This window comes from Primulina tabacum, chromosome 10, assembly GCF_025594145.1.
Source record: "Primulina tabacum isolate GXHZ01 chromosome 10, ASM2559414v2, whole genome shotgun sequence".
Lineage (NCBI taxonomy): Eukaryota > Viridiplantae > Streptophyta > Magnoliopsida > Lamiales > Gesneriaceae > Primulina > Primulina tabacum.
The window spans coordinates 20885335-20912189 of record NC_134559.1 but is presented as its reverse complement, the minus strand read 5'-3'; the positions used below and the strand labels follow the sequence as shown (position 1 = coordinate 20912189).

Sequence of the window (26855 nt, the reverse complement as noted above, 5' to 3'; positions counted from 1 at the left end):
ATGTATATAATATGAGCAATGGTCCCTCCCACATGTACAACGAACCCCAAAATCTGGAACCTAAGGCGATGAAATAATGATAAATTCTCCACAAAATAAGGCCAAACAACCGAAGATGGAGTGTAATAATTTCGACCATGCAAAATAAAAGGTGGCAGTCTTTTACAGACATGCCCTAATAATGATCATACATGCCTGTCTTTAGTCTTTTACCCAGCTCTCCTCATCATCCATAACATGCATCACACACTTCACGTTTCAACCTCCTTTAATTCAGGGTAGGGCAGTTGAATTGTTGTACGGCTTAATAAATTTAAGTTATATTGTTCTCACTCGCTATATTCTTTACTTATTGGAATGGGCGTTTGATTCTCGTCAATTTAAATTATAACTATAATGAAAGACTAATCCAAAGCAAGTTAACCGTGGGCTCGAATTTTGCGAATTAATCGTTTCTTTGAACTCTAGATGATCGAGAGCTCGAACAACCAACCATGTCTTGCTCTTGAGCACGTTGTTTCACCTGAGGATCCCAAAATCAGATGCTCGGGTCGATTGTTTAGCTAAGGACGCAAGCAACTCGGTCATCGGTTCATGGCTGCGCCGATGCCAATAAAGAGAGAAGTATCGAGCTGCTCGAAACATCGATCTAGCAGTGCTAACGTGTTCGTCCAAAATGTCGGTCACGCAGTTTATGGATATCAGTACTCAAATTTTTAGCATCATAACAAGAAACACACAAGAATGGAGTGGTATGTTTTGACTAGAACTTTAACATCAATTAATATTCTCGCTTAAATTGCACCAACATGAGCACTCCTGTATTTGTGCCATCGAGTTGCCAAGTGAATATATATATATATATTCACACATATATGTATAGCCGTCGAGAGAGATATGCACATGAAAGGGGGCACATGAGTTAACAAATTAGCTGTATAGAACCCTTTTTCTGACGTACCAAAAACACACATCAGTTAACATAAAGACTCAGTACCCCACCCCCTTAAATTGCTCCACAAGGTGAACAAAGCACAAGTTGAAGAGCAAATGTGTATGGAGAGTCGCTTTCACCAAATAATTAGTATATCCCATGATTCAGAAAGCATCATTGGTTCTTAATAAAAGGGTTATCATTAAATGAGCTCGTGTGAATAGTGAGTTATTATCTTCAATTTAGTGCTGCTTGAATTAATAAGTATTCTGTCAAGTAGTGAAGTGTGGGTGGGCGCTCCCACAAGCACATGGAATAAGCCAATTCTTCATAATTCTTGAATAAAGTAATGGAGAAGTTCATTCATAGGTAAGCACGGGAGAAAGTAGCCTCTACAAGGCATGTGATGGCAAGATGCTAGCGCCCATTCGATAAAGACATTTTCCTGTTTCGCAAGGTTCTTTAATCAGCAAGGCAAGTTGCTTTTCTTTTCTTGTTTTTTTCTCTTTCTTGCAACGTTAAGCATGTGTGATGATAGATGTGTATGTTTCACAAAAACAATTCAAACACAGATGCGTGGAAGTCGAAAAATGGGATACGTCAGATGGGTCGGTTAATATGATGTAGCGTGAAGAAACAGCGCGATTTCTCAGATTCATAAAAGAACATGGTTTTCTTGATTTTGATATCTCATTGCAACTCATACAGGATTAAGCATAAATAAGGAATGAAGATATGTAACCATTGAAGGGATTAGAAAAACATGGAATTCCATGATACATTAAGGTGTCTTTGAGACCACATCGCAGGACCGGTTCATGAACCATGAAATTTGAAAAGCATTACCCGGTCTCCACGAACAAGAATGAAAATTATGCTGTGACGACTTTCGGGAGATCGTTGTGAAGTAGCAAGAAGTTATTCCGTTCCTACACTATACAGTGTTAATAACAGCTTCAACATGCACGACGTTTCCATCTTCCAAAATCTTGCCATTGATTTGAGTTCTTGGCCTCTGAACAAGAAACAAACAAATGTTAACAGAAGCTGTATGATCGAGGAATCTGTGCAAATTACAAAGAAGTGAAACAAGGGTTGGTGGGGAGCCAGTTTTATTTTACCCAGTCGGCAGTAAAATCTCCGGAATGCCCATTAAAAAGTTTGTGATTAACCCCTTCCTTGGTCTTGCTATCCTTGCTCAATGGGAGCAAAAGTGCTGCAGCTCCAGAACGATCTGGAAGTTCTGCACGAACAAAACTCAAGTCGGACTTCCAATGATAGGCAAAACAAGATGAACATATTCAAGCAGACACGGCCATTCAGAGAACAACAAATGCTAACCTGGCAATTTTTTGTCAATAAAGAACACCACCAAATTAACAGTGTACCTGAAATAACATTGTGTGTCGTTCAGACCATTTCTAAGATTTATGAGCTAAAATTCGTTAGTACAGCTTGGTTGTTTTGTTTTTACCATGCCACAACCACATCAACTGTGTAGTGTTTACGCGATGCAATGATTAACAAACTCTGAATCACAACAGTTAACCAGGCACACTGTTTGAGAAACCTGCCACACCACACCGAGAAACATATCAGAATTTGAAAGTTCCATATTTGCAGATTACATGTTGAAAATTCAACATATCATGAGATGGTTCACGGTATTACCTTTGAGTGCCATATTTATTATACGTGCGCACAAAGACTAGAGAGAATATCATGTGAGAGGAAAATATCAAATCACCACAGCCGAAGAGCACCCCCCGTGGAACTGAACCATAAGAAGTCCAATAAACAAACATATATATAATATATATTAAAACAGAAAGCAAAGTGTTACCTATCAATAAAACTTCTAGCATATTATCAGGACGAGGCAGTGTGGCGAACTTTGACCCCTAAACCATTCAAAACAATATTGCAAATATTAATTATGATGTTCACTTACAACTTCTAAAGAAAATATAAATAGATGCCGACTTTCTTCAGCAGAAAGCAAGCATATCAACTGAGAGAAAAATGATCCTAGCAGGTCTGACCTCCCGACAATGGTAATTTGGACCAGGTAGTTGAGTAGAATAAAAGGTAATGATCCGAAGAATTTGACAAGCCTGCAACAATGGGAAATTAAATGCAGAATATTAACATGAGAATTATCGTACTTGTAAAATGCCAACGAACTAGATTGATAACTCCTAGCCCCAAATATAGTCCCATTAAATTTTCACGGAAGTTCATAATTTTTCATTAAGTGATTGATTTAAGATTCAAAATCAAACTTACAACTAAGCATGCCAAGACCCTGCACCATATCAGGACTGTGTAAATCTTCTTGCTCTTCAAAATGAACGGATGGAAAGTCCACTGCATATGTATTGTGAAATATTTAAAGCATTTAACTTGACTGAAATTTGGGGAAAAAAATTATGCAACAAAGCGAAAACTCACCAAGACAAAAGATAGAAAAATGAAGGTAAATACAAATTCGCTGACGTAAGCTTTATCTTGCCCCAGCTCCTACAGTTCAAGAAAGTTGAAATCATACATAAGTCCCCAGAAGGGCCAGAAATAGATATAATAAGCAGCACAGCTGAAAAAAGATTACTGGAAGAAGGAAAAAGCCAGCATCCTGAAGTATTGGTCCTGGTCGATGAAAATAATGAACTCCTCGAGCTGCCAACCCATGGATATACTGAAGTAAACAGATGAGATAAATTACACAAGTAAGAATCTCCAGAGAAAATAAAACATAACATAAGCAAATGTTCAACATCCTGTAGGAAATGGCGAGCTCATTAAATATTGATAAACAAGCTGGAAAGCAATTAATCTTTTCCTTAAATAGAAGAATATTACGGCCCAATGACAGATTTTTTCTTTTAAACCTTGCATTTCCAGAATGCATGCCAAAAGTGCATGCAGAACTCCGAATTATATGTCATAAAAAAACTGAGATCCATTTAACTAGAAAGATCATATTGCTCGTCAAATTAAGACTTTTACAGTGTCACAACAGAAGCTTCAATATAAAACTTATGCAAAATACTAAACAGCATATTTAATCTCTTAGTATCAGTAAAGAAGAGAACTATCTCTAGCAATGTTAATTAACGGAAACCTAGAGTTCACTAGTTACCAACTTTGTTACCTAATATATATTTTCCAAATTACAAACAGCAGAATAAGAAGTAACTCTCAGCAGTTCAAAATATCGAAAGGCTCCCGAGCAGAGTAAATCAATGCATTAAAATAAACTGCCACGAAAAGTGAATTTTTTTTAAAAGAAAATAGCCAAAAGCATGGAGAATGATCAGAAACTAATGATAATAGTTGCTCGATAGCTGTAATGCTTGAGCAAAATTAGTCTGCATGCCATGATTGCCTTATAATTATAATCAACTACAGATCCCTTTAAAACTTATAAAATGATGGAAAAAATCCATATGGTCGTTCTATTCATGGGACTAAACAACCATAATTTAGTACCATAATTTAGTACCATTCCCACTGTATACCCCTTTGTTACATGTGCCCGGAAACTATTGTTCCATAAGCATATAATCAATGTTAGCAAAGTCACGTCAAAAATATGCTTTTTCTTTGTTGTTAACTTGTTATGATGAACACACATTTAAACAACCTAAAACAGCACATCACTAAAACAATTTACTATCCAAACAAGTAAAATCAGGCTCACACGCCACCACTAAATTCATTCTTAGCCATGAATCTTTCAAAGAAACAACTATTACAAGTGCAAACCAAGTTTTGGAAAGATTTTTTGGTCCATTTCACTTTTGTAAATAACTGATATCTTCAACTAAATCTCTAGTCTATACAGACATAAGCTGTCATGTTTTTTGTTTCTCCATTGAAAAGCCAAAACAGATGATCATTTCGATGTATTGAAACAAGATTACTAGACTCCAAAATCTCCAATCATTGAATAAAACTGGATTCTGAATTGCTGATAGTAATTACTTTGAACAAAGAATCGCGATTCAGGCATATTACAATGAACTTAACAGGTTTTCACATTGCATGTTCTCATGTCAAATTAAAAAATTCCTGCACTAAAATTGATCGGACTACATCACCAGCTAATTAGTAATAAGCAAGCGGAGATTAGCCTATCAACATAAACGGTAGAAATGAACAAACCTGACAGATGAGACCCCCTAAAATATATTTCCAATTTTCTGCAAGAAGGTTGATTTCTGTAATAGTTTCCGAACAAAATCTCTTCCACAACTTCGGATCACAAAATCCAAAAAACACCCATCAATCAAATAATCCGAGATAAATAACATGAAAATCAAACTAAGAAGAGCACGAAATGCTCCATGGAAGGGGAAAAGGTCGAACCTTTGAAGCCTCGCGACCAACGTAAAACGACATATCTTCTACGTATGCTTCAGAAAACAGCAATTCCATATCACATCACAAACAGACCCCGTAATCTGAACAATTCATCAACAAAAGAACACAGCGTTCCTATATCCGATCGAGAACCCACCAAGAAAATAAAAAGATTCCACCCTCAAGATTAAAAAAGAACACAAAAGGCAAAAACCCAGTTGCCAAATCGAGGGCCTTGTAGATAATTATCGATATCTGCGCTGGCAGTGCAAAAAGAAATTTGAATTTTGAAATTAAATTCGCAGAAGGAACCTCTTTTTCTCTCTCTTACAAGTGGTGGGCATGTATGCGGTTATTAGTTGTTGTTTTTCTCTCCTTTTTCCCCCCTTTTTCTCTTCTCTCCTTCGCAGTTTCTTCTTCGTAAGTTTTCTCTCCCACACAATTTATACAAAATCTAGTTTTGATTCGTCTCCAGTGTCTGCTGAAACGCGAGTTGAAAGCGGAGAGACGGTTGAGATTGACTTGGGAGAGAGGGAAGAAGGTGATAAAATTTTTTTTTCCAAAGCCAATAAAATTATAATAATATAAAATAAAATAAAGTTAAATTAATTAAAATTTTCGAGTGTAATAATTTTGTTTTTTAATAGAGAGATCGAAATATAATATTTAAACACACTGTCAGTTATAATTTTTGATAAAACGATAACTTTCGTTCATAACTCAATAAAATATTATACAAATATACAATAGGAATATTTAGTGGAGTTCATAAATATATGTGTAACAAAAATATTGCATCTTTATGAACTATTATTTTTTCAGTTTTTTTCCTCACATAATAACTAATTAAGGAAAAATAATTATTGAATTTCAAATTAAAATGATAAGAAAGCAATGAAAAGATAAATGATTTTTGGTAAAATATCCAAATTTCGAAAATAACAAACAGAAGTAGCATTTTTCAAATACCATTCGTGATATTATATTCGAAAATACGTTTTTTTTTATGTCAATGTGGTTGCTACTTATCCCATATTTAAAATGCTAATTTAACAAAATTCTTTGAATAAATATGTAACTTTTCTTATAGTAAAGTAAAATAGTACCAAATTGGTGGATATACACCAAAATAAATTAAATACTTAACTAATAATAGTAGATAAATGAAGCTTCCAATATGGACATTGAATATTTTAATTTTTTTTTCAAAATGGGAATTGACTGGTGGCTTGACCAAGCCAAACCCATAACTCAAATTGGACTTTTGGAAGCTTCATATATATATATATATATATATATATATATATATATATATATTTGTTTGGAATTAGGACTAGTCCATTTTCACATCATGGATTAGTTACATGAAAACAATATTTTTAGAATCATTTCATGTTTTTGTATTTATAAATTTTAAATCAATATATTTCGATCATAGCTTGATTGTTATAATAAAACAAGGTCAAAATTTGTGTAAGACGATCTCACGGATCGTATTTTATGAGACGGATCTCTTATTTGGGTCATCCATGAAAAAAATATTACTTTTTTATGCTAAGAGTATTACTTTTTATTGTGAATATCGATGAGTTGACCCGTCTCACAGATAAAGATTCGTGAGACTGTCTCACAAGAGATCTACTGATCATAAAACAATAGGTCGAATTATAAATCAATGTTTTAGATATTAATAATAAAAAAATCTAATGAATTTCAAATGACATCAATATTGGGTGAACTTGAAATTCATAATAATTAACATAAGATGCTATATAAATATGTAAGAATTGGATTTGAAGTTTTTTATTTTATTTCTCTCAATAACAAAAATATATTTGAAATTCATTAATCCAAATTCTAAAAAAAATACAATTTCCACCAAGTTTGCAATGTTAATAGGGAAAAAAATTTGTTTTAAATTATTATTTTCACGATATTTGAAAAAAATCTAATAAATTTGTATGAATAATCTCACAATAGTATAACATTTTTTTTTCAAAGAATCCAATAATTGGTTGGGCAAAATTTGAGAAGGGAGACTGGCGGCTGGCCTCCTCAAGGGGGCTTGACCACAAAAGGATTCAGCCAACTAGTGGGGGGACTGTTCTATTAGCAAGATTGGTTTGAGCATTCAGTTTATAATTAATTAATATTAAGATTTCCGCAGGTGATTTATGGATTATATTAAAGCTTTATATATAATATAATATTAATCCATAAATCACGTGAGGAAATCCTGATTTTTATGCATATAAAAATTAAATTCGGTATGTTTAATTAAGGGTATTTTAAATTTAGCCCTCTAAGAAAGATTGAAAAAGTGAAATTTGTTATAGTGCAATTTTCTGTGTGTTCACAATATTATTTTCATAAGCCGATCGTTAATCAAATTGGTCAACCCTTAAAAAACTATTCAACTAGTTCACAACAGTGTTTTCATAACCCAGCCGTCAGTCAAATCGATCAACCTTTAAAAAACTATGCAACTCATATATCGGTATAATTAAACTGTCTGATCGAAACTGAATTGTCTATTGCTTAAAATACTATTAGAAATTTTTTTTGTTGAAAAGCTAAATATCGAAATATTCATTAATATGCATGCATGAAATAACAGCTGAAATTTACACATTTTAAAATAAAAGTATTCAACTATCAGTAAAAACACTACAGTTAAAAATATGACAAAAAGTCAAACCCTAGATTGTCGAGCAAAGTGATTCAAAAGTGAAACATGCAAAAATCCTGTCAACTATCAACATATAAAAACGAAAGAGTATGAAAATATCCAAGATCACTCGTAACTCATAAACATAATGTGTCAAAATATGGTCCTCGGGTTAGTGTGCTTACATCCAACCCGGCCTACTCAGTCTTCGGTGCCTCCAGTCTCCTCATCAATATGTTCACCTGCATCATTCACACCTAGTGAGTCTAAAGACTCAACACGCCATAAACGTTCAAACAAATATATATAATAACATGCAACAGTGAAAAGTACTGCAATCAACATACATTTTATAATCTTAAAAACATGAACATAAACGTATCGTAACAAAGCATAACGTGTCAAAACATGTCTCAACATATCATCATATACGTGTTCATTTTCTTTATTTGAATTTCATTCGTTAGTTGTGACTTTCGTATCAGCTCTATTCGATGGATCCATCTACGTATAACTGTTGTACCCGGCAGCGGGGACATCAGCGACAATATTAACCATCCACTGAGCCTTGGCCTTACATGTCATCGTATTATCGTATTCGTATTAGTCACAACCAACTCTCATATTTCAAAACATGTCATCATATTCATCACTTATAAAAAATCATGCATATACGTAAATTTTTCTTAAAATCGAGCATGCAACGTATTTTTCATATTTCCATAAAAGGTCATGTTAATGATAGCATATACACTAAAAATGTGTAATTTTGTGATCAGGGCGCTGTCAGGACTTCTAACTCGACCTGTGTGAAAAATGATCATTTTGCCCTTGGAAACTCTAATTGACCATTTTACTCTCGGATCTCAAAATTTCGACCTGAAGCCAACAAAACACCTCAAAACATATTTATAATCATTTTCTAGATGTAAACTCGAGCTCGTTTCATAATTTATATGATTCGTTTTAAAATTTGGATCGGGGTCCTGGTTTTAACCCGAATCAACCCGAAACTCGACCAAACTTTCCCAAATTTAAACCATGACTTATGCACAGCCTACCAGCCCATAAATGACACAATTCCAGCCATTTATATCCTCCTAGTCACGGCTGCAACTTGCTGGAAATTGCTATACCTAGTTGCGACTTTGGACCAAATCATCGACTCTACACCTAACCAGCTTGGACCAGCCTCGAAACAGCCCTTCCTATCCCACCTATGGACCCTCCTAGCCCTAGTCCTCACCCCATGCATGTTGTTAAGCGCGACCACCCGAGAGCCACACGAAACAAGTCCTAACCGAGACACACTTGCACCTATCTCTCTCGATCGGCTCTAAGACCAAGATCAGCATGGTTGAGCCATCATAGGCAATGGATCAGACCCACCAGGGTCTGGTCCAAGATTTGGAATAGACCTTGCACCGCCGGCTCACTCCATCCTTCCGATCTAACCCCAACCGAACCATTCCACCAATTAAATACGTGAGACCGGACCTTACAAAATGCGACTACCTCAAGACTCCAGCCCTTAGACACCTTAGCCCTCGACATTCTCAGCCCCCTAGAATCATAATTCGGCAGCCCTTCTCACAAGACAACAAAAATCGTGAGTTGCAAAAGAAAATATGCATCTTCATGACAAAACCTTTGCAAAAATGACAATATAATGTAACTATGCATTCCTCATGCAAATACACACACATCTCAGCATAAAATAGTGTGAATGATGATAGAAAAAATATTTATGGCGTGACTTTGCATTTAAACTGTAGAACCCGTAAATTGGACTGCGTATAAGCCATGCATAATTTCTAGTATTTAAATTAAAATGATTTTATTGCATGAGTATTTAAATTCTTTTCTTTAAATTTATTTATTTTACGTAGTAGTTTAATTGTTACCTTTTCAGTTAAATAAGTGAGGCCGGACTGGAGATGGAGTATTGAGATAAGTTAATAAAGACTTATTTAAGTAGTGGTAATTGAGCATGTTAGTAAATATAATTTAAAAAGTTGGCATGCATGCAAGTTATTAAAATTCTTTGGTATTTTATTTAAATGTTTTAAAGCATTAAATGCATGTTTATTTCATTAATTTATGTTTAATTATTTTTATGCATTTTAGGCATAATTCATGCAAGATAGGATTTGTTTCATGAAACTTTAAAAGTTTTCGCGCATTAAGATTTTTAAGTTGCATTCGATCGAGTAACGAATAGCGGAGAATTTTCAGAAAATTATTTTATTACACGATTTATTTTTTTTAATTAATTTAAAGCATTTTTAAATATATATTTTTCGAAAATGGGGGGTTTTGGGTATTTTTACCCGCATCATTTTAATTTTTAGCGGTACGATAATTTTATCGAATCGGAGGACTTTTTAAGGGTTCGGCTTTCAAAATCTTTTCAACTCGAAATATTTTTCGGGAGTGGGTTTGAGCTTAATGGACCTACTTTTGAGTTTATAGGGCTTAATTATCTTTTTAATCTTTTAATTAAACAATTTAGGCCCATAAACTATTTGTTATCTATATAATTAAGCCACCATTAACCCTAAACCTAATCCCACAAAGCAGCCGACACCCCACTTTCGGAGTTCATCACCCTCGATTTCGGAGAAGTCACGAGCTGAAGGTCACAGTTTTCTTGATTGTTCTTCCACCCCATTCCTCTCCGGCGCATTCCTCTTCACTCTCCTCGCGATTTTTATCATAAGGCACGCTTGTATCCTTTTTCTCATCACATACGCCCTTATTATACTGATATGCATATGTCTGTACGTAAATGTCTCGATCTCATGCATACTTGTTCTTTAAATGAAAAGCATTGCAAAGTTGCTTCCATCTCACGAGTTTTCTTGTCTGTGTGCAAAGGGGCTGCCGATTGGTGGTTGTCTAAGGGTGATCTTGCTGTGTTAAGACGATAGTATGAAAGGGGACCAGAGAATAACCGGCTGTAGGTGAGAGCCGAAGAGTTCACGTGTGGTGCTAGGATCTCGGGTGGTTCGAAGGTGAAAAGGCAAGGGCTGCGGCTGTGCATGGGCTCGATCCCAGCCGTGTATCAGCCTTTGTTATGTCTGGTAGGAGACTAGGAGAGGACTAGGGGAACTTGAACGAGGGAGAAGTTCAGATCTTGGAGGTGTAGATCGATAGGGAAGAGATGCAATATCTTGCTCGGGTTTTCGTATGGTAGCACGGCAGCATCTCGCGTTGGTTTTGGCCTGGTTTAGGAGGTCTCTTAGAGCCTTAAGGATGAGATAAAATGTTGGACAGGTGGGGAGATTAGAGGGGACCGAAAGGTAAGGGAGTGGAGGCCATGTGTTGCAAGGTGAATATAGGATGGGAGGGGCCGAGAGTTTTGTCCTTTGTGGGATATTTCAGCCGTAGATCTTTGGGTGGTATTAGAGTATTAGGGGCTTTTTAGCATTTTTTTACGATATGATAAAAAATTGGGAAGGTTTTGGTTAAGTTTCGGTTTGATTCGGGTTAAAACCGGGACCCCGGTCCAAGTTTTAAAACGAACTGATTAAGTTTGAGATTTGGGCTCGAGTTTACGTCTAGGAACGCTTTTAAAAATGTTTTGGGACATTTTAAGAAGTTTGGTAAGCTTCGGGTCAATTTTAGAGGTCCAGGGTTGAAACGATAATTTTTGGGTTTCTAGGGGCAAAATGGTCATTTTGCACTCGGGGTGAGATTTTGGTCCTGGCAGCGCCCTGAGCACAAATCTTGATATTTTTAAATGTTCATGCATCAAGTTTACGATTTTTACGCTATTATAATAATTATGGTGCATGCTTGGTTTAAAGGAATTAAGAGAAAAAAAGTGAGAAAGTGAATAGCACTCCGTCTCCGCCGCGCCGCGTCGTTATTTCGTTTGTTTTCTGTCAAAACAAACCAAGGCATGTTTATATCTTCTTTCACTGTTAAATCAAGCCATATAGGTAATTTTAAATATCGCAAGTACATGATTTTAATGCAAGAAGATCGAAATTGTTCATATTTAATTATGTTGGTTAATTATATTACGTGCATAGAAAATATTCATTTTTTAGATTTATGCGATATTGCTTGTGGCCATCTCACTATCATGGGAGCATTATTTCACCCGGTCGCCAGTTACCGGTCAGTTCAGTTATGTACCACCCAGTATACTGTGGCATTAGTCTGATCAGACGTTCATTACTTCACCCGGTCGCCAGTTACCGGTCATGAGAGCATTGTATTATCCGGTCGCCAGTTACCGGTCAGTTCAGTTCAGTGCAGGGGCCACTTGCGTAGACCATAATCTCAACAGAAAATTATTACATGCTATTTCATTACGGGGCTCCAAGGAGCAAACATTTTCACTATGATTTTCAGTTCAGTTATGCACGTATTATAATTGTTCATGACAAGTTATTTTCACATTATGCCTCATGACATGATATTTTTATCCCATGCAAATTTTACTATATTATTTACTCGTTATTTACGATATATGCATGCTGAGTCTTTAGGCTCACTAGACTTGATTGTTGTAGGTACTGATGATGTCGGGGCCGAGGGCGGGGACCAGTGAGCTAGCTTGGGTCGGCAGTAGTGGCACCCGAGGACCTCATTTACAGCACTTGTCATTTTTTTATGCTCAAACATTTTATCAGTTGTTGGATACTTTAACTTGTTATTTTGTCGAGTAATAATTACTTCCGCTGCTATTTCGAATATTTAAATTTGATTTATCAGTTGATTTTGTGAATGAGGCAAATTTTGATTATTTTAAAGAGAGAATTTTTAATTTTTCCGCAAATTTTCAAACATGAATTTTCGGGCCATTATATAAACGCTCGAAACCTCAGATAACTACGCATAGGACGAGAACCGGAGAGACAGGGAAGGAATTTTCTTGAAAACCTTGAAGAATTCTCGAGTGGATGTTGAAGTTTGGATGAAAAGTTGCTGCTGATGTGATGGAGGGGTGGCCGTGTGTTTGGAGTAGGGTTAGGGTTAGATAATTGAGTGTTTAGGTTAATAAAATGATACACTAATGGGTCAATAATAATAATTAAAGGAGTTAAAAGGGTTTTGAGCACATTAAAGAATAGAATAAACTCATCAAGCCCAATAACACTCTCGAAAAATATTTCGTTTAGGTATGCTTTTAAAAATATTGCTCGAACCTTCAAAAAGTCCCTCGACTCGCTAAAATTTGTGTACCGTTTAAAAATATGACACAGCGAGTAAAACTACCAAACCAAGGCTCATTTTCAAAAATCACACTAATTACATGATATGTTAAATAATTAAAATAATTATTTAATAAAAACATTTTTTTCCAGATTATCCCCGGTCTTCGTTCCTCGTTCGAGCGCGAATACAACTTAAAGTCCTAATGCATGAAACTTTAAATAAATCATGAATCAAACCACATATCATGCAATAATCATGTAATAAAATAATTAAACACATATTTTAGTAAAACCATAGATTTCGTGCAGTCAGGTTACGTAATTCGAATTTCCTAGATCTTACGATGAATAACCCAGGTAGCGACTCCTCGTCTCGATCTCAGTCTCCCAAGTATCCTCCTCCTCGGAATAATTCATCCACTTGACTTTGACCATTTAGATCACCTTGTTCTAGAGCCTCCTCCCCTGTGTATCGAATATCTGAGTGGGTCTCTCCTCGAAAGACAGGTTTGGCGTCAACTGCAGTGGCTCATAATTCAGTACATACGAAGGGTTCGACACGTACTTTCGCAGCATCGATACGTGGAACACATTATGAACTCCCGCCAGATTTAGCGGTAATGCAAATCTGTATGCGAGTGTCCCAACTCTCTCTAGGATCTCAAACGATACTATGAATCTAGGGCTGAGCTTGTTCTTCTTTTCAAATCTCATCACACCCTTCATCGGTGCGATTTTCACAAATACATGATCCCCTACTGCGAATTCAAGATCTATGCACCTCTGATCTGCATAACTCTTCTGTCGGCTCTGAGTGGTCTTCATCCTGTCTCAGATCTTGACCACTAACTCTGCAGTCTGACTGAAAATATCTGTCCCCAACTCTGCCTTCTCTCCTAATTCATCTCAATAAACTGGTGACCTACACTTCCTCCCGTAAAGTGCCCCCAACAGAGCCATGCCAATGGATGCCTGATAGCTGTTGTTGTACGTGAACTCCACGAGAGGTAACTTTGGCTCCCAACTACCCTGAAATCTATCATGCAAGCTCTGAGTAGGTCCTCCAATATCTTAATCACCCTCTCTGACTGATCGTCGGTATGAAGATGGAAGGTAGTACTGAATAGCATCTTAGTACCCAATGCGTGATGCAGAATCTACCAGAATGCAGACATAAACCTTGGATCCCTATCTGACACGATGGACACTGGAATCCCATGCAGTCTGACTATCTCTCTGATATAAAGCTCTGCGTACTGAGTCATGGTGAAAGTCTTCCTGATCGGTATAAAGTGTGCTGCTTTAGTGAGCCGATCAACTATCACCCAAATGGCATTATATCATCCAGCTGTCCTCGATAGCCCTATCACAAAATTCATGGTAATGTTCTTCCATTTCCACTCAGGAATAGGGAGTGATCTCAGCTTCCATACAGGTCTCTAATGCTCGGCCTTTACTTGCTGACACGTCAAACATTTTGACACAAAACGCAAGATATCTCGTTTCATGTTTGCCCACCAATAAAAAGTCTTTAGATCGTTATAAATCTTCGTAATCCCTGCATTAATAGAGTACGGGGTGATGTGGGCCTCACTCATGATATCTGCTCTCAGGAAATCACTGCTAGGAACCCACAAGTGGTCACGATATCTAACTATGTCGTCCTCAACTGTATACAACCTCAGGCCCTTAGACTCATCCCTCTATATCCAATTCTGTAACTGTTCGTCAGAAGTCTGCCCTGCTCGGATCCTCTCCCTCAGTGTCAACTGCATTGTCAAGGTAGAAAGACTAAGGGCATCGCCTCTGGCATAAACTGTAAGCTCAAACCTCTGAATCTCTGGCTGCGATGGTCTCTGTACCAACAACTGAGTAATCACTGCATTCTTCCTGCTCAAGGCATCCGCAACCACATTAGCCTGGATCAGTTGGGTGTGAAAAAAATTTTAAAAGTGGGTTGAATAAACACTTGACAATTTTCACAACTTTTCGAAGGATGAATCCGTTTAGTGATAAACTGAATTCAAGAATCTTGTTGTCAATGTCATTAGTTAACTTAATAAAAGTGCGGAAATAACTGAAAGACAGGTATAATAAAAACTGATAATAAGCAACACGAGATTTGTGGATGTTCGGAGATTTCAAACACTCCTACATCACCCCTTTTATCATGAGGATAGGATATTCACTAAAAGACTTTGATCTGTACAAATATTTGTACAAACTCACTTCAGTTTGGACTTAAAAATTCCAAAATTGAAACTCTTAGTATCAATATAATTTGTATCAGACTCAACTGATGTAATTTCTAAGCACAACTGATCTTACAAAGATCGAATAAAACAACAATGAATGTTTGTGCTTGAAGCTCAAAGTATAGCCTGAAAGCTATGAATATTTATAATAAGTGTGAGCTTTTGTAAGACTGAGATTTTTTGAAAGAATATGCATAGAGTTCCAACTGAAAAGATTGATAATCGAATGACTCAGTTAACTTCGTATGTGTTGTGTTATTATTTCGTCTCGTTCGTTACATTGCTTCAGCTGGTTATCTCGGCTATTTATAGGCTTTGTTTCCAACGGTAACAATGAATGCATTTGAATCTTTATATCTTTTGTATAGCCATGTCAACATTCTTCTGACAGTCGTACACTGTAGCTTTTCTTAAATACGGCGTTCCCACTACTTGTGTACAAACTTTCAGTTGTTGGCTACGTCCTTAACTGATGACGTGTAAAGCTGATAAAATCAGTTGACTTATTTTGCCGATAGGATTAACAGATTAGTCTCGACTGATCGTTCAGTTGACAACACAGTTCAGTTAGCCTCGCTCAGTTCAAATGCCTAGAATTATATATACATTATCTTCAGTTCGGGAAACTATCAGTTTACGAATCTTCAATTCACTTACCTTCAGTTGTCTTGATCAGCTGTTCAATCATTTCACGCTTAATTTGTCAAACTCCAAAATAGTTTCCAACAATTTCCCCATTTTTGGTGTTTGACAAAACTCAGAAATATGAACTGATCAAACTGAACTCTTGTAGATAAAATAATCTTTTATTGATAACTGTTTCAATGTACAGATTCATACAAATTAATGAAAGAATAAAAGAATTTCTGAATGAAATAATCTTCTTCCAGTGTATAGATTTGTACAAAGAATAAAAGAATAATATAATCTTTCACTGAAAATCTGTCAAAACTCTCAACTGACTAAAGATGTCGTCTTCTAACGGATCTGGACTTCTTCATTATTTTGCTCTTTTGTCAGCTGGTCCTTGATCAGTTGGTTGACTGGATCTTTTCTTAGATATCTGCTTCTGTTCTTTCCGCTTTTTGTCAAACCCATCAACCTTGCTGGATAATGTAGGGACTTCTGAGGCGACCATAGTATAGTATTCATCATTTGTTCCTGCATTAGATCCAATCTCTTGGTCATGCTGATTTGTATAAAATCCATTCTATTGATCAACATGTCATGAGTCTGTAAAAGTGCTGGAACTGTCACTCTATCCTTTTTCAACTGATCCAATTGGAGAAATAAGGAAGTGATTTCCTTAGTAACCTGGTGTAGGCTCTTTATGGTATTCTCCTTTGTGGAATCAATCTTCAAAATGTGCAGCAACTGAGTTGACTTCTTATCAGAGATAGTTGAAATTAAGTTGTGAAGACTGGACTAAATATCTTCTATCATAGTATCGGTAGCCATTGGTATTTTAGGAGACAAGGCTTCAGATGATTCTGGTTCTTGCCCTTTGTCTTCTTCATTGAAAATTACCAAGGCCCTATTTGTCGATTCAGTCATAGCTATAGCCATTTCCGGAATAATTTCTTCAACTACCTCCTGTTGAGTTTCTTGAGGTTGGGTGGAGGTCGGAGCAGCATAGAGCTGGTAGGCTCTTCAGTTGGCTCTTCAGTTGGCACTTTTGTAGTTGGTTCTGAGTGCAACTGAGCCATGTCAGCTTCAGCTTGAACCACTTGTTTAGTTGTAACAGGCAACTGAACTGGTTCTTCAAATTTTGGAATGACAGCCTCTGAGGCTGATTGATCAGGATTGATGAGGTCTTCAACTAGTTCATTAGTTCTAGCATTTAGCTGGATGTCAGCGGCAACTGATTGTGTATTACTTCATTGACATTGGCCAGTGACAACTCAGCATCGGAGTATAGTTGAAGACCTGCTGGAGGAGATTGAAGAGCAAAAGATGACGGCGGAGCATCATTGGAGAAATAACAGTTGCTTGCTCATACTGTTCAGCAACTGCTTCCTTGGATGGCTCTGACTGTTCGAATTTTTGGACACATGTCAGTCCAAAATGAATTGAGTTAAAAACGTGTGTACGTCATGTGTAATCGTGAATGAGAAACGTTTGGACTGTGTGGGTTACAGATTCCCCTCTCTTAACCAAAACATCTTCTCCACTACCCAAATCTTGAAGAGCTCTGCCCACGCGTCCTCCACCTACTATAATGGCAGGAACCACCACTTTCTCAGCTGATGGTTCAGCCTACTCTTCTGATGAAGGACTTTGGGAATAAGCTGGAATAATCAGTTCTTGATCAATTTCCCAATCTTTGATCTTCATTTGCAATGATAATAAATCCGTGTCCAGCTGAGTAAAAACTTCTTTGTCATTGAAGGCAGTTGGACTGGTAGGATCATAGTTCTTGCGTAGCTGAACTATGACTTGAGCTAGCTTTTTGGCACGCATGATCAAAGAAGTAATCCCCCTCTCCAGTGCTTGAGCAATTGAGTCAGCTTTAACTACCTTGAGGACTATGATTTCCAAAGCGATGAATTTTTCCAAAACTGATTTCTTTTGCAATCTCTTGGCAAATACTTCAGTCCTGAATCTGACCCATTCATTGTATGCTTTCAACTTTGATTCAGAGAACTCATTGACTTCTTCCCATATTAAGTCAATATGAGTCTGAATCGGATTTGTTGGTCTGGGCTCTTTAATCATCTTGCCCTTACCTTTTGGGTCAGAGTGGGCATGAGCAATGCTCAGCTCGGAAACTATTGAATCTACCTTATCACGTATCACCAAGCCCTTTGGTCTCGCAAAAGGTAGTGTAGTTGGACCGGTGATAGTGATCAGTGGTACCTTCACTCCAACTTGTTTTTGTTTATCACCAGATTCAGTGATAGTCTTCTTTGCGGGAGCAGTTGGAGGATGTTGTTGAGGATCAGTTGAGATAGCAACTGGAACTGCCCTGATCGGTATTGCACTTGTGGGCTGTTCAGCTCCAGTTGGCTTCAGTCTCTCAACTGGGATTGTTGCAATAGGCTTGGTTTTCTGGGTCCTTGTCTTTTTCAAGATTTTCGGAGAAGGGCTTTTCTCCGATTCATTTTCACTGACAATCAATTTCCTCTTGATTGCCTTCTTTGACTTTGCCAAGTCCTTGGCCTTCTTTACTGACTTGGAAGCTGCCTGCATCCCAATCTCCTTTTTAACTTTTAAAACTGCTCAGGAGAAATGTCCAGCTTTGTCTTCGGTGGCTGAACATTCTTAGCAGTGAAGACCTTGTATTTAGATGACTTCTCAGACGAGTCATCTATCAAACCTTTGCTCTTCAATAGGGAGCTGATAGGCACGACATAGCCTTTGGACTGTTTTGTTGACTGAACCATATTTTTCAGAGTGCTGAAAATAATGGCTGACCATTTCAGTTTCCGTCCATTGGTCACAACAGCCATAACTTGAAATTTCTCAAGAGTGAGGGCAGCAAAAGAGTCTGCCTTGGCTAGAACACTCTTGGAAACTATGTCTGCCAATAATTGATATTCATACTTGAGTTCCTTCTTGGGATCAAAAACTTTTATCTGCTTTCCATCAGCAGATAAAAGTGTTAGCATCTCCTCAACATCAGCAACTTTCACTTCAGAGAAGTGAGAAAGAGCATCCGATGGCAGTTGAAAAAAATGCTGAATGATTCTTCATCTAAAACCAGCAACTTACTACCAATAGTGGTCGTGATTTTCCCTTCAGCAGTGATGCGGCCGTTATCATAGAAGTCTAGAACCTTTTTAGAATAGATTTCGTGAGTAGATGACCCAAGAAACTTCTTCAATCCAGCTGTTTCCAGCTTCAGAAAGACACTTCGAATGGATTCATCCTTAACAGATAGGACTGAATCAAACTCAATAGTCATAGCATTAAGATTGTAAGCGGGAATTTGCTTGCCATTTCTGAGTAGTTAGAGGATCTGCGTAAGAAATGAAGCTTTGGTAGTTTGATATACTCTGTAAGTTGAAATGCTCGTAAAGAAACTGAAATGAAGCGGGTTCATTCCTTATGTTGATGACTGTTCGAATAGTTGGACACATGTCAGTCCAAAATGAATTGAGTTAAAAACGTGTGTACGTCATGTGTAATCGTGAATGAGAAACGTTTGGACTGTGTGGGTTACAGATTCACCTCTCTTAACCAAAACATCTTCTCCACTACCCAAATCTTGAAGAGCTCTGCCCACGCGTCCTCCACCTACTATAATGGCAGAAACCACCACTTTCTCAGCTGATGGTTCAGCCTACTCTTCTGATGAAGGACTTTGGGAATAAGATGGAATAATCAGTTCTTGATCAATTTCCCAATCTTTGATCTTCATTTGCAATGATAATAAATCCGTGTCCAGCTGAGTAAAAACTTCTTTGTCATTGAAGGCAGTTGGACTAGTAGGATCATAGTTCTTGCGTAGCTGAACTATGACTTGAGCTAGCTTTTTGGCACGCATGATCAAAGAACTAATCCCCCTCTCCAGTGCTTGAGCAATTGAGTCAGCTTTAACTACCTTGAGGACTATGATTTCCAAAGCGATGAATTTTTCCAAAACTGATTTCTTTTGCAATCTCTTGGCAAATACTTCAGTCCTGAATCTGACCCATTCATTGTATGCTTTCAACTTTGATTCAGAGAACTCATTGACTTCTTCCCATATTAAGTCAATATGAGTCTGAATCGGATTTGTTGGTCTGGGCTCTTTAATCATCTTGCCCTTACCTTTTGGGTCAGAGTGGGCATGAGCAATGCTCAGCTCGGAAACTATTGAATCTACCTTATCACGTATCACCAAGCTCTTTGATCTCGCAAAAGGTAGTGTAGTTGGGCCGCTGATAGTGATCAGTGGTACCTTCACTCCAACTTGTTTTTGTTTATCACCAGATTCAGTGATAGTCTTCTTTGCGGGAGCAGTTGGAGGATGTTGTTGAGGATCAGTTGAGATAGCAACTGGAACTGCCCTGATCGGTATTGCACTTGTGGGCTGTTCAGCTCCAGTTGGCTTCAGTCTCTCAACTGGGATTGTTGCAATAGGCTTGGTTTTCTGGGTCCTTGTCTTTTTCAAGATTTTCGGAGAAGGGCTTTTCTCCGATTCATTTTCACTGACAATCAATTTCCTCTTGATTGCCTTCTTTGACTTTGCCAAGTCCTTGGCCTTCTTTACTGACTTGGAAGCTGCCTGCATCCCAATCTCCTTTTTAACTTTTAAAACTGCTCAGGAGAAATGTCCAGCTTTGTCTTCGGTGGCTGAACATTCTTAGCAGTGAAGACCTTGTATTTAGATGACTTCTCAGACGAGTCATCTATCAAACCTTTGCTCTTCAATAGGGAGCTGATAGGCACGACATAGCCTTTGGACTGTTTTGTTGACTGAACCATATTTTTCAGAGTGCTGAAAATAATGGCTGACCATTTCAGTTTCCGTCCATTGGTCACAACAGCCATAACTTGAAATTTCTCAAGAGTGAGGGCAGCAAAAGAGTCTGCCTTGGCTAGAACACTCTTGGAAACTATGTCTGCCAATAATTGATATTCATACTTGAGTTCCTTCTGGGATCAAAAACTTTTATCTGCTTTCCATCAGCAGATAAAAGTGTTAGCATCTCCTCAACATCAGCAACTTTCACTTCAGAGAAGTGAGAAAGAGCATCCGATGGCAGTTGAAAAAAATGCTGAATGATTCTTCATCTAAAACCAGCAACTTACTACCAATAGTGGTCGTGATTTTCCCTTCAGCAGTGATGCAGCCGTTATCATAGAAGTCTAGAACCTTTTTAGAATAGATTTCGTGAGTAGATGACCCAAGAAACTTCTTCAATCCAGCTGTTTCCAGCTTCAGAAAGACACTTCGAATGGATTCATCCTTAAGAGATAGGACTGAATCAAAATCAATAGTCATAGCATTAAGAATGTAAGCGGGAATTTGGCTTGCCATTTCTGAGTAGTTAGAGGATCTGCGTAAGAAATGAAGCTTTGGTAGTTTGATATACTCTGTAAGTTGAAATGCTCGTAAAGAAACTGAAATGAAGCGGGTTCATTCCTTATGTTGATGACTGTTCGAATAGTTGGACACATGTCAGTCCAAAATGAATTGAGTTAAAAACGTGTGTACGTCATGTGTAATCGTGAATGAGAAACGTTTGGACTGTGTGGATTACAGATTCCCCTCTCTTAACCAAAACATCTTCTCCACTACCCAAATCTTGAAGAGCTCTGCCCACGCGTCCTCCACCTACTATAATGGCAGGAACCACCACTTTCTCAGCTGATGGTTCAGCCTACTCTTCTGATGAAGGACTTTGGGAATAAGCTGGAATAATCAGTTCTTGATCAATTTCCCAATCTTTGATCTTCATTTGCAATGATAATAAATCCGTGTCCAGCTGAGTAAAAACTTCTTTGTCATTGAAGGCAGTTGGACTGGTAGGATCATAGTTCTTGCGTAGCTGAACTATGACTTGAGCTAGCTTTTTGGCACGCATGATCAAAGAAGTAATCCCCCTCTCCAGTGCTTGAGCAATTGAGTCAGCTTTAACTACCTTGAGGACTATGATTTCCAAAGCGATGAATTTTTCCAAAACTGATTTCTTTTGCAATCTCTTGGCAAATACTTCAGTCCTGAATCTGACCCATTCATTGTATGCTTTCAACTTTGATTCAGAGAACTCATTGACTTCTTCCCATATTAAGTCAATATGAGTCTGAATCGGATTTGTTGGTCTGGGCTCTTTAATCATCTTGCCCTTACCTTTTGGGTCAGAGTGGGCATGAGCAATGCTCAGCTCGGAAACTATTGAATCTACCTTATCACGTATCACCAAGCCCTTTGGTCTCGCAAAAGGTAGTGTATTTGGACCGGTGATAGTGATCAGTGGTACCTTCACTCCAACTTGTTTTTGTTTATCACCAGATTCAGTGATAGTCTTCTTTGCGGGAGCAGTTGGAGGATGTTGTTGAGGATCAGTTGAGATAGCAACTGGAACTGCCCTGATCGGTATTGCACTTGTGGGCTGTTCAGCTCCAGTTGGCTTCAGTCTCTCAACTGGGATTGTTGCAATAGGCTTGGTTTTCTGGGTCCTTGTCTTTTTCAAGATTTTCGGAGAAGGGCTTTTCTCCGATTCATTTTCACTGACAATCAATTTCCTCTTGATTGCCTTCTTTGACTTTGCCAAGTCCTTGGCCTTCTTTACTGAATTGGAAGCTGCCTGCATCCCAATCTCCTTTTTAACTTTTAAAACTGCTCAGGAGAAATGTCCAGCTTTGTCTTCGGTGGCTGAACATTCTTAGCAGTGAAGACCTTGTATTTAGATGACTTCTCAGACGAGTCATCTATCAAACCTTTGCTCTTCAATAGGGAGCTGATAGGCACGACATAGCCTTTGGACTGTTTTGTTGACTGAACCATATTTTTCAGAGTGCTGAAAATAATGGCTGACCATTTCAGTTTCCGTCCATTGGTCACAACAGCCATAACTTGAAATTTCTCAAGAGTGAGGGCAGCAAAAGAGTCTGCCTTGGCTAGAACACTCTTGGAAACTATGTCTGCCAATAATTGATATTCATACTTGAGTTCCTTCTTGGGATCAAAAACTTTTATCTGCTTTCCATCAGCAGATAAAAGTGTTAGCATCTCCTCAACATCAGCAACTTTCACTTCAGAGAAGTGAGAAAGAGCATCCGATGGCAGTTGAAAAAAATGCTGAATGATTCTTCATCTAAAACCAGCAACTTACTACCAATAGTGGTCGTGATTTTCCCTTCAGCAGTGATGCAGCCGTTATCATAGAAGTCTAGAACCTTTTTAGAATAGATTTCGTGAGTAGATGACCCAAGAAACTTCTTCAATCCAGCTGTTTCCAGCTTCAGAAAGACACTTCGAATGGATTCATCCTTAACAGATAGGACTGAATCAAAATCAATAGTCATAGCATTAAGAATGTAAGCGGGAATTTGGCTTGCCATTTCTGAGTAGTTAGAGGATCTGCGTAAGAAATGAAGCTTTGGTAGTTTGATATACTCTGTAAGTTGAAATGCTCGTAAAGAAACTGAAATGAAGCGGGTTCATTCCTTATGTTGATGACTGTTCGAATTTTTGGACACATGTCAGTCCAAAATGAATTGAGTTAAAAACGTGTGTACGTCATGTGTAATCGTGAATGAGAAACGTTTGGACTGTGTGGGTTACGATTCAATGAAAGACACAATTAAATGTATATTTTAACAGTCCCATCATTTAATATGGAATTGTTATCGATTAACCAATCAACTTATGTGATAAGATCAGTTAGGTCGATAACTGAGCGATCAGTTGAGAACTGAATCAGTTCAGTTGAAGACCAACTGACGATTGTCTTATCAGTTAACCAATTTAAAATCGTCATTGTAGAACCCGTTAAACCAAACTACGTATAAGCCATGCATAATTTCTAGTATTTAAATTAAAAATGATTTCTTTATTTTTTTAGGCATTTTAAAGTTATTTAATCTTGATTATTTATTTTAAATCGCATGAGTATAATTCTATCTTTTCAGTTAAATAAGTGAGGCCGGACTGGAGTTGGAGTATGAAGATAAAATTTAATATTAAGAAAACTGTCTTAGAATTTATTTAAGATAAATAATAAGTTAATTTAATGTAAAAGAATGTTTAAAGGATTTATTTAAGTAATTTGAGATAAGTAGTAAATAAATTCTTTTAGGTTCAATAATTAATTTATTAATTCACTAAAATATTTAATGGGTAGATAAAACTCTAAAGATTTAAAATACATTATTTAATCAATATTTTCCCTCCCATTATCATAGAAAAATCGGCCACCTCCTTTAAAGGATTTAAATTTTTGGCAACTCTCCATTTTGATACATTTCCTTAATCCTTTCATAGCATAGTTAATTCCCCCATTTTAAATCTTCACTAATTAATAATTAAGCAATATTCCTACCCTCCTTTTTTTAAGAGATTCGGCCACCTCATAGAAGATTTGATAATTATTTGGCAACTCACCATTTTTGACTCTTCCCTTATTCTTTTCTTGGTAGATAATTCCCTTACTTTTTAATCACCAAAGAATTATTAATTAAGCAATATTTCACCTCATATCTAGACTAGAATTCGGCCATCTCACATCTCCAAGTATCCCTCAAATTCTTTGATATCAAATCATTCCTTATCTCACAAACTCTAGGATAGAAAAGTTTGTATCTTGCCATATAAACCTCCAACTATCTTGCAACTTCCTCATTCACTCTCCCTCACCATTCCACCGAAATTTTAGAGAGAATTCAGAGAGAAAAATCGTGAGGGGCTAGCAAGAAAATTAGAGAGAAAAACAAGAAGCAAAGCAACTCCGTCTCCTCCGCGCCGTGTCGTCGTAATTGATTTGTTTTCGTTTCAAACAAATCCAAGGCATGTCTATATTATTTCTTTACTCTTCAATCAAGTTATATATCTATTTTTAAATCATTACATGTGCTTGATCCATGACAAAACCGAAATCATGTCAAGAAACTTTCGAAAAACATTGTGCATATTTTCGGCCCTTCACTTGTGCACCTCACGGCTTTGTAGGTTTGTGGTTTCAGGGTTCGGCTCGATTTCCAGGGGCTCAAGGCTGCATCTAGAAATGTACTAGGGCATGTTAGGGTTATGTAAGTCCATTGGTTCAAGCCCCCTATGATAAACATAAAAATTATACATTAATTAAATGTTTTATAATATAAATATATAGTTTTTGTTTTATTAAATGTTTAAATATTATATGTTTTATAATAAATTGTATAAAATATAAGTTGTTGTGTAATTACAAGTTTTTACTATTTTTTTACAGGTTCGATAAAACAAGAATAAACTTGGCGTTGCAAATGGGATTAAGATGATTCTTGGACCTGTAGAAAGTTGATGTTAATATCTACAATATTGGTGGCAAGCATGAGATAAAAATCCTCTCACAATTGGGATCAAATTAAGCAACAAATAACGTTACCAAAGGAGTGACAGTTTTACCATGCTCTAGTATTTTGACCATATCTCTCAAATTACTTGGTCAAATGGTTTGAAAAAAATACCACACTAGACAACTCAATTATCCACATGTTTATTTTTATGTGAAGAAGCAAATTCGGAGAAGAAGATTTTCAAAAGTGATGTGTAATATAATATAATATCTTGGAACACCAATGAAGACTTTTGTGTAAAAAAATAATATTTTATTTGTGGTTGTCTCCCCAAATTTGGCTATAAATAGGGGTGCATTGTAATGTATTGAGATATCCCTCATTCTATGAACAAACCTTTGAGTTCATAATATTTCTCTCTATATTTTTCCTTTATTTCTTCATTTAAATATAATTAGCATGTTAATTTCATATTCAAAGTTTTACACTTTGAATAATGAATAGCTAACTTCCTAAAGTTGAGATGAAAAGGTGAAACTCTTGGCATGATAATAAGGTTACTAAAAGGTAAGAATCTATGTTTTATATTATTTAATCATTATTTATTGTTTATGTTATATTTATTTCTTTAAGCATTTTTATACCCTACTTATAAGTGGGAGTTTTGATTTATTGTTGCTCTATGTTATACTAAATTCTTGGAACCATTTAAATGTTAGTTTGGTATTACCAACCATTTAAAGTGGATGCCTTGATTTATTATATATGAATATATTATAATATTAAATTACTTGGAACCATTTAAATATTTGTTTGATTTTACCAACCATTTAAAGTGGGAACCTTGATTTACTATATATAAATATATCATAATATTAATTTCTTGGTACCATTTAACTGTTAGTTTGGTTTTACCAAATTTAAAGTGGGAACCTTGATTTAGTGTTTACAAATATATATATAGCACAATAAATACTTGACAACATTTATAAGTTTTGGTATATATTATATACTTATAAGATAATAATATATAACATAATATAAATATGATTATTTAATATATTGGAACCATTTTATTAAGTGGATTTCAATAATGTTCGTTAATGTTAACTTTATTAAAATACCAAGAGTGGATTCTTTAATCTAAAAAAAATTAAATTAAAATTTGAACAATTAAAAATTACCAATTAAAGATTCAAACAACTGAAAGAAAAAATAAATAAAAAAACATTGTAGTGGACTTATAATTACCTTAGCTTCCTCGTGGATACGATATTCGAACTCATCGAATTATACTACTTGTGGACAACCTGCTCTTGGGAGTGCAACAATCAAAGTCGCAACACCCTACGCGCTGGAGGAAACGTTTTGACAGCAACTCTCCAAACTGTCATAGGGTGTCTCGATTTGCATGTTTTTCTGTCTAAGGTGAGGGTTCGGATCTTGGCTGCCCTAGGGGCTGCAGCCATGGTTAGAACCTTTCCTTGACATGTCTAGGACGTGACCAAGATGACCTTTCATGGCTTGGTTCACGTTCCCATCGT

At 36.7% G+C, this 26855-nt stretch overlaps 1 protein-coding gene across 1 annotated transcript; it reads right to left on the bottom strand.

Moving 5' to 3' along the window:
- Positions 1-1539: 1539 nt before the first annotated feature.
- LOC142505540 (phosphatidylinositol:ceramide inositolphosphotransferase 2-like) lies at positions 1540-5806 on the bottom strand. The gene is made up of 12 exons (XM_075618570.1): positions 5303-5806; positions 5099-5188; positions 3543-3629; positions 3386-3454; positions 3221-3301; positions 2977-3048; positions 2778-2835; positions 2606-2708; positions 2409-2504; positions 2276-2322; positions 2056-2177; positions 1540-1949 (listed from the first exon to the last, which is right to left on the bottom strand). The coding sequence occupies exons 1-12, from the start codon at positions 5369-5371 to the stop codon at positions 1869-1871; spliced, it is 975 nt and encodes a 324-aa protein (XP_075474685.1). The 5' UTR covers positions 5372-5806; the 3' UTR covers positions 1540-1868.
- Positions 5807-26855: the final 21049 nt, after the last annotated feature.

What these genes read in the sequence shown, in the direction of transcription:
- LOC142505540 (XM_075618570.1), bottom strand. Translation starts at nt 5,371, where the DNA reads ATGGAATTGCTGTTTTCTGAAGCATACGTAGAAGATATGTCGTTTTAC. An exon ending in TTGGTCGCGAGGCTTCAAAG is followed by an intron (nt 5,189 to 5,302) that starts GTTCGACCTTTT and finishes TGTGATCCGAAG; the next exon opens with TTGTGGAAGAGATTTTGTTC. An exon ending in AATAAATATGGCACTCAAAG is followed by an intron (nt 2,505 to 2,605) that starts GTAATACCGTGA and finishes GTGGTGTGGCAG; the next exon opens with GTTTCTCAAACAGTGTGCCT.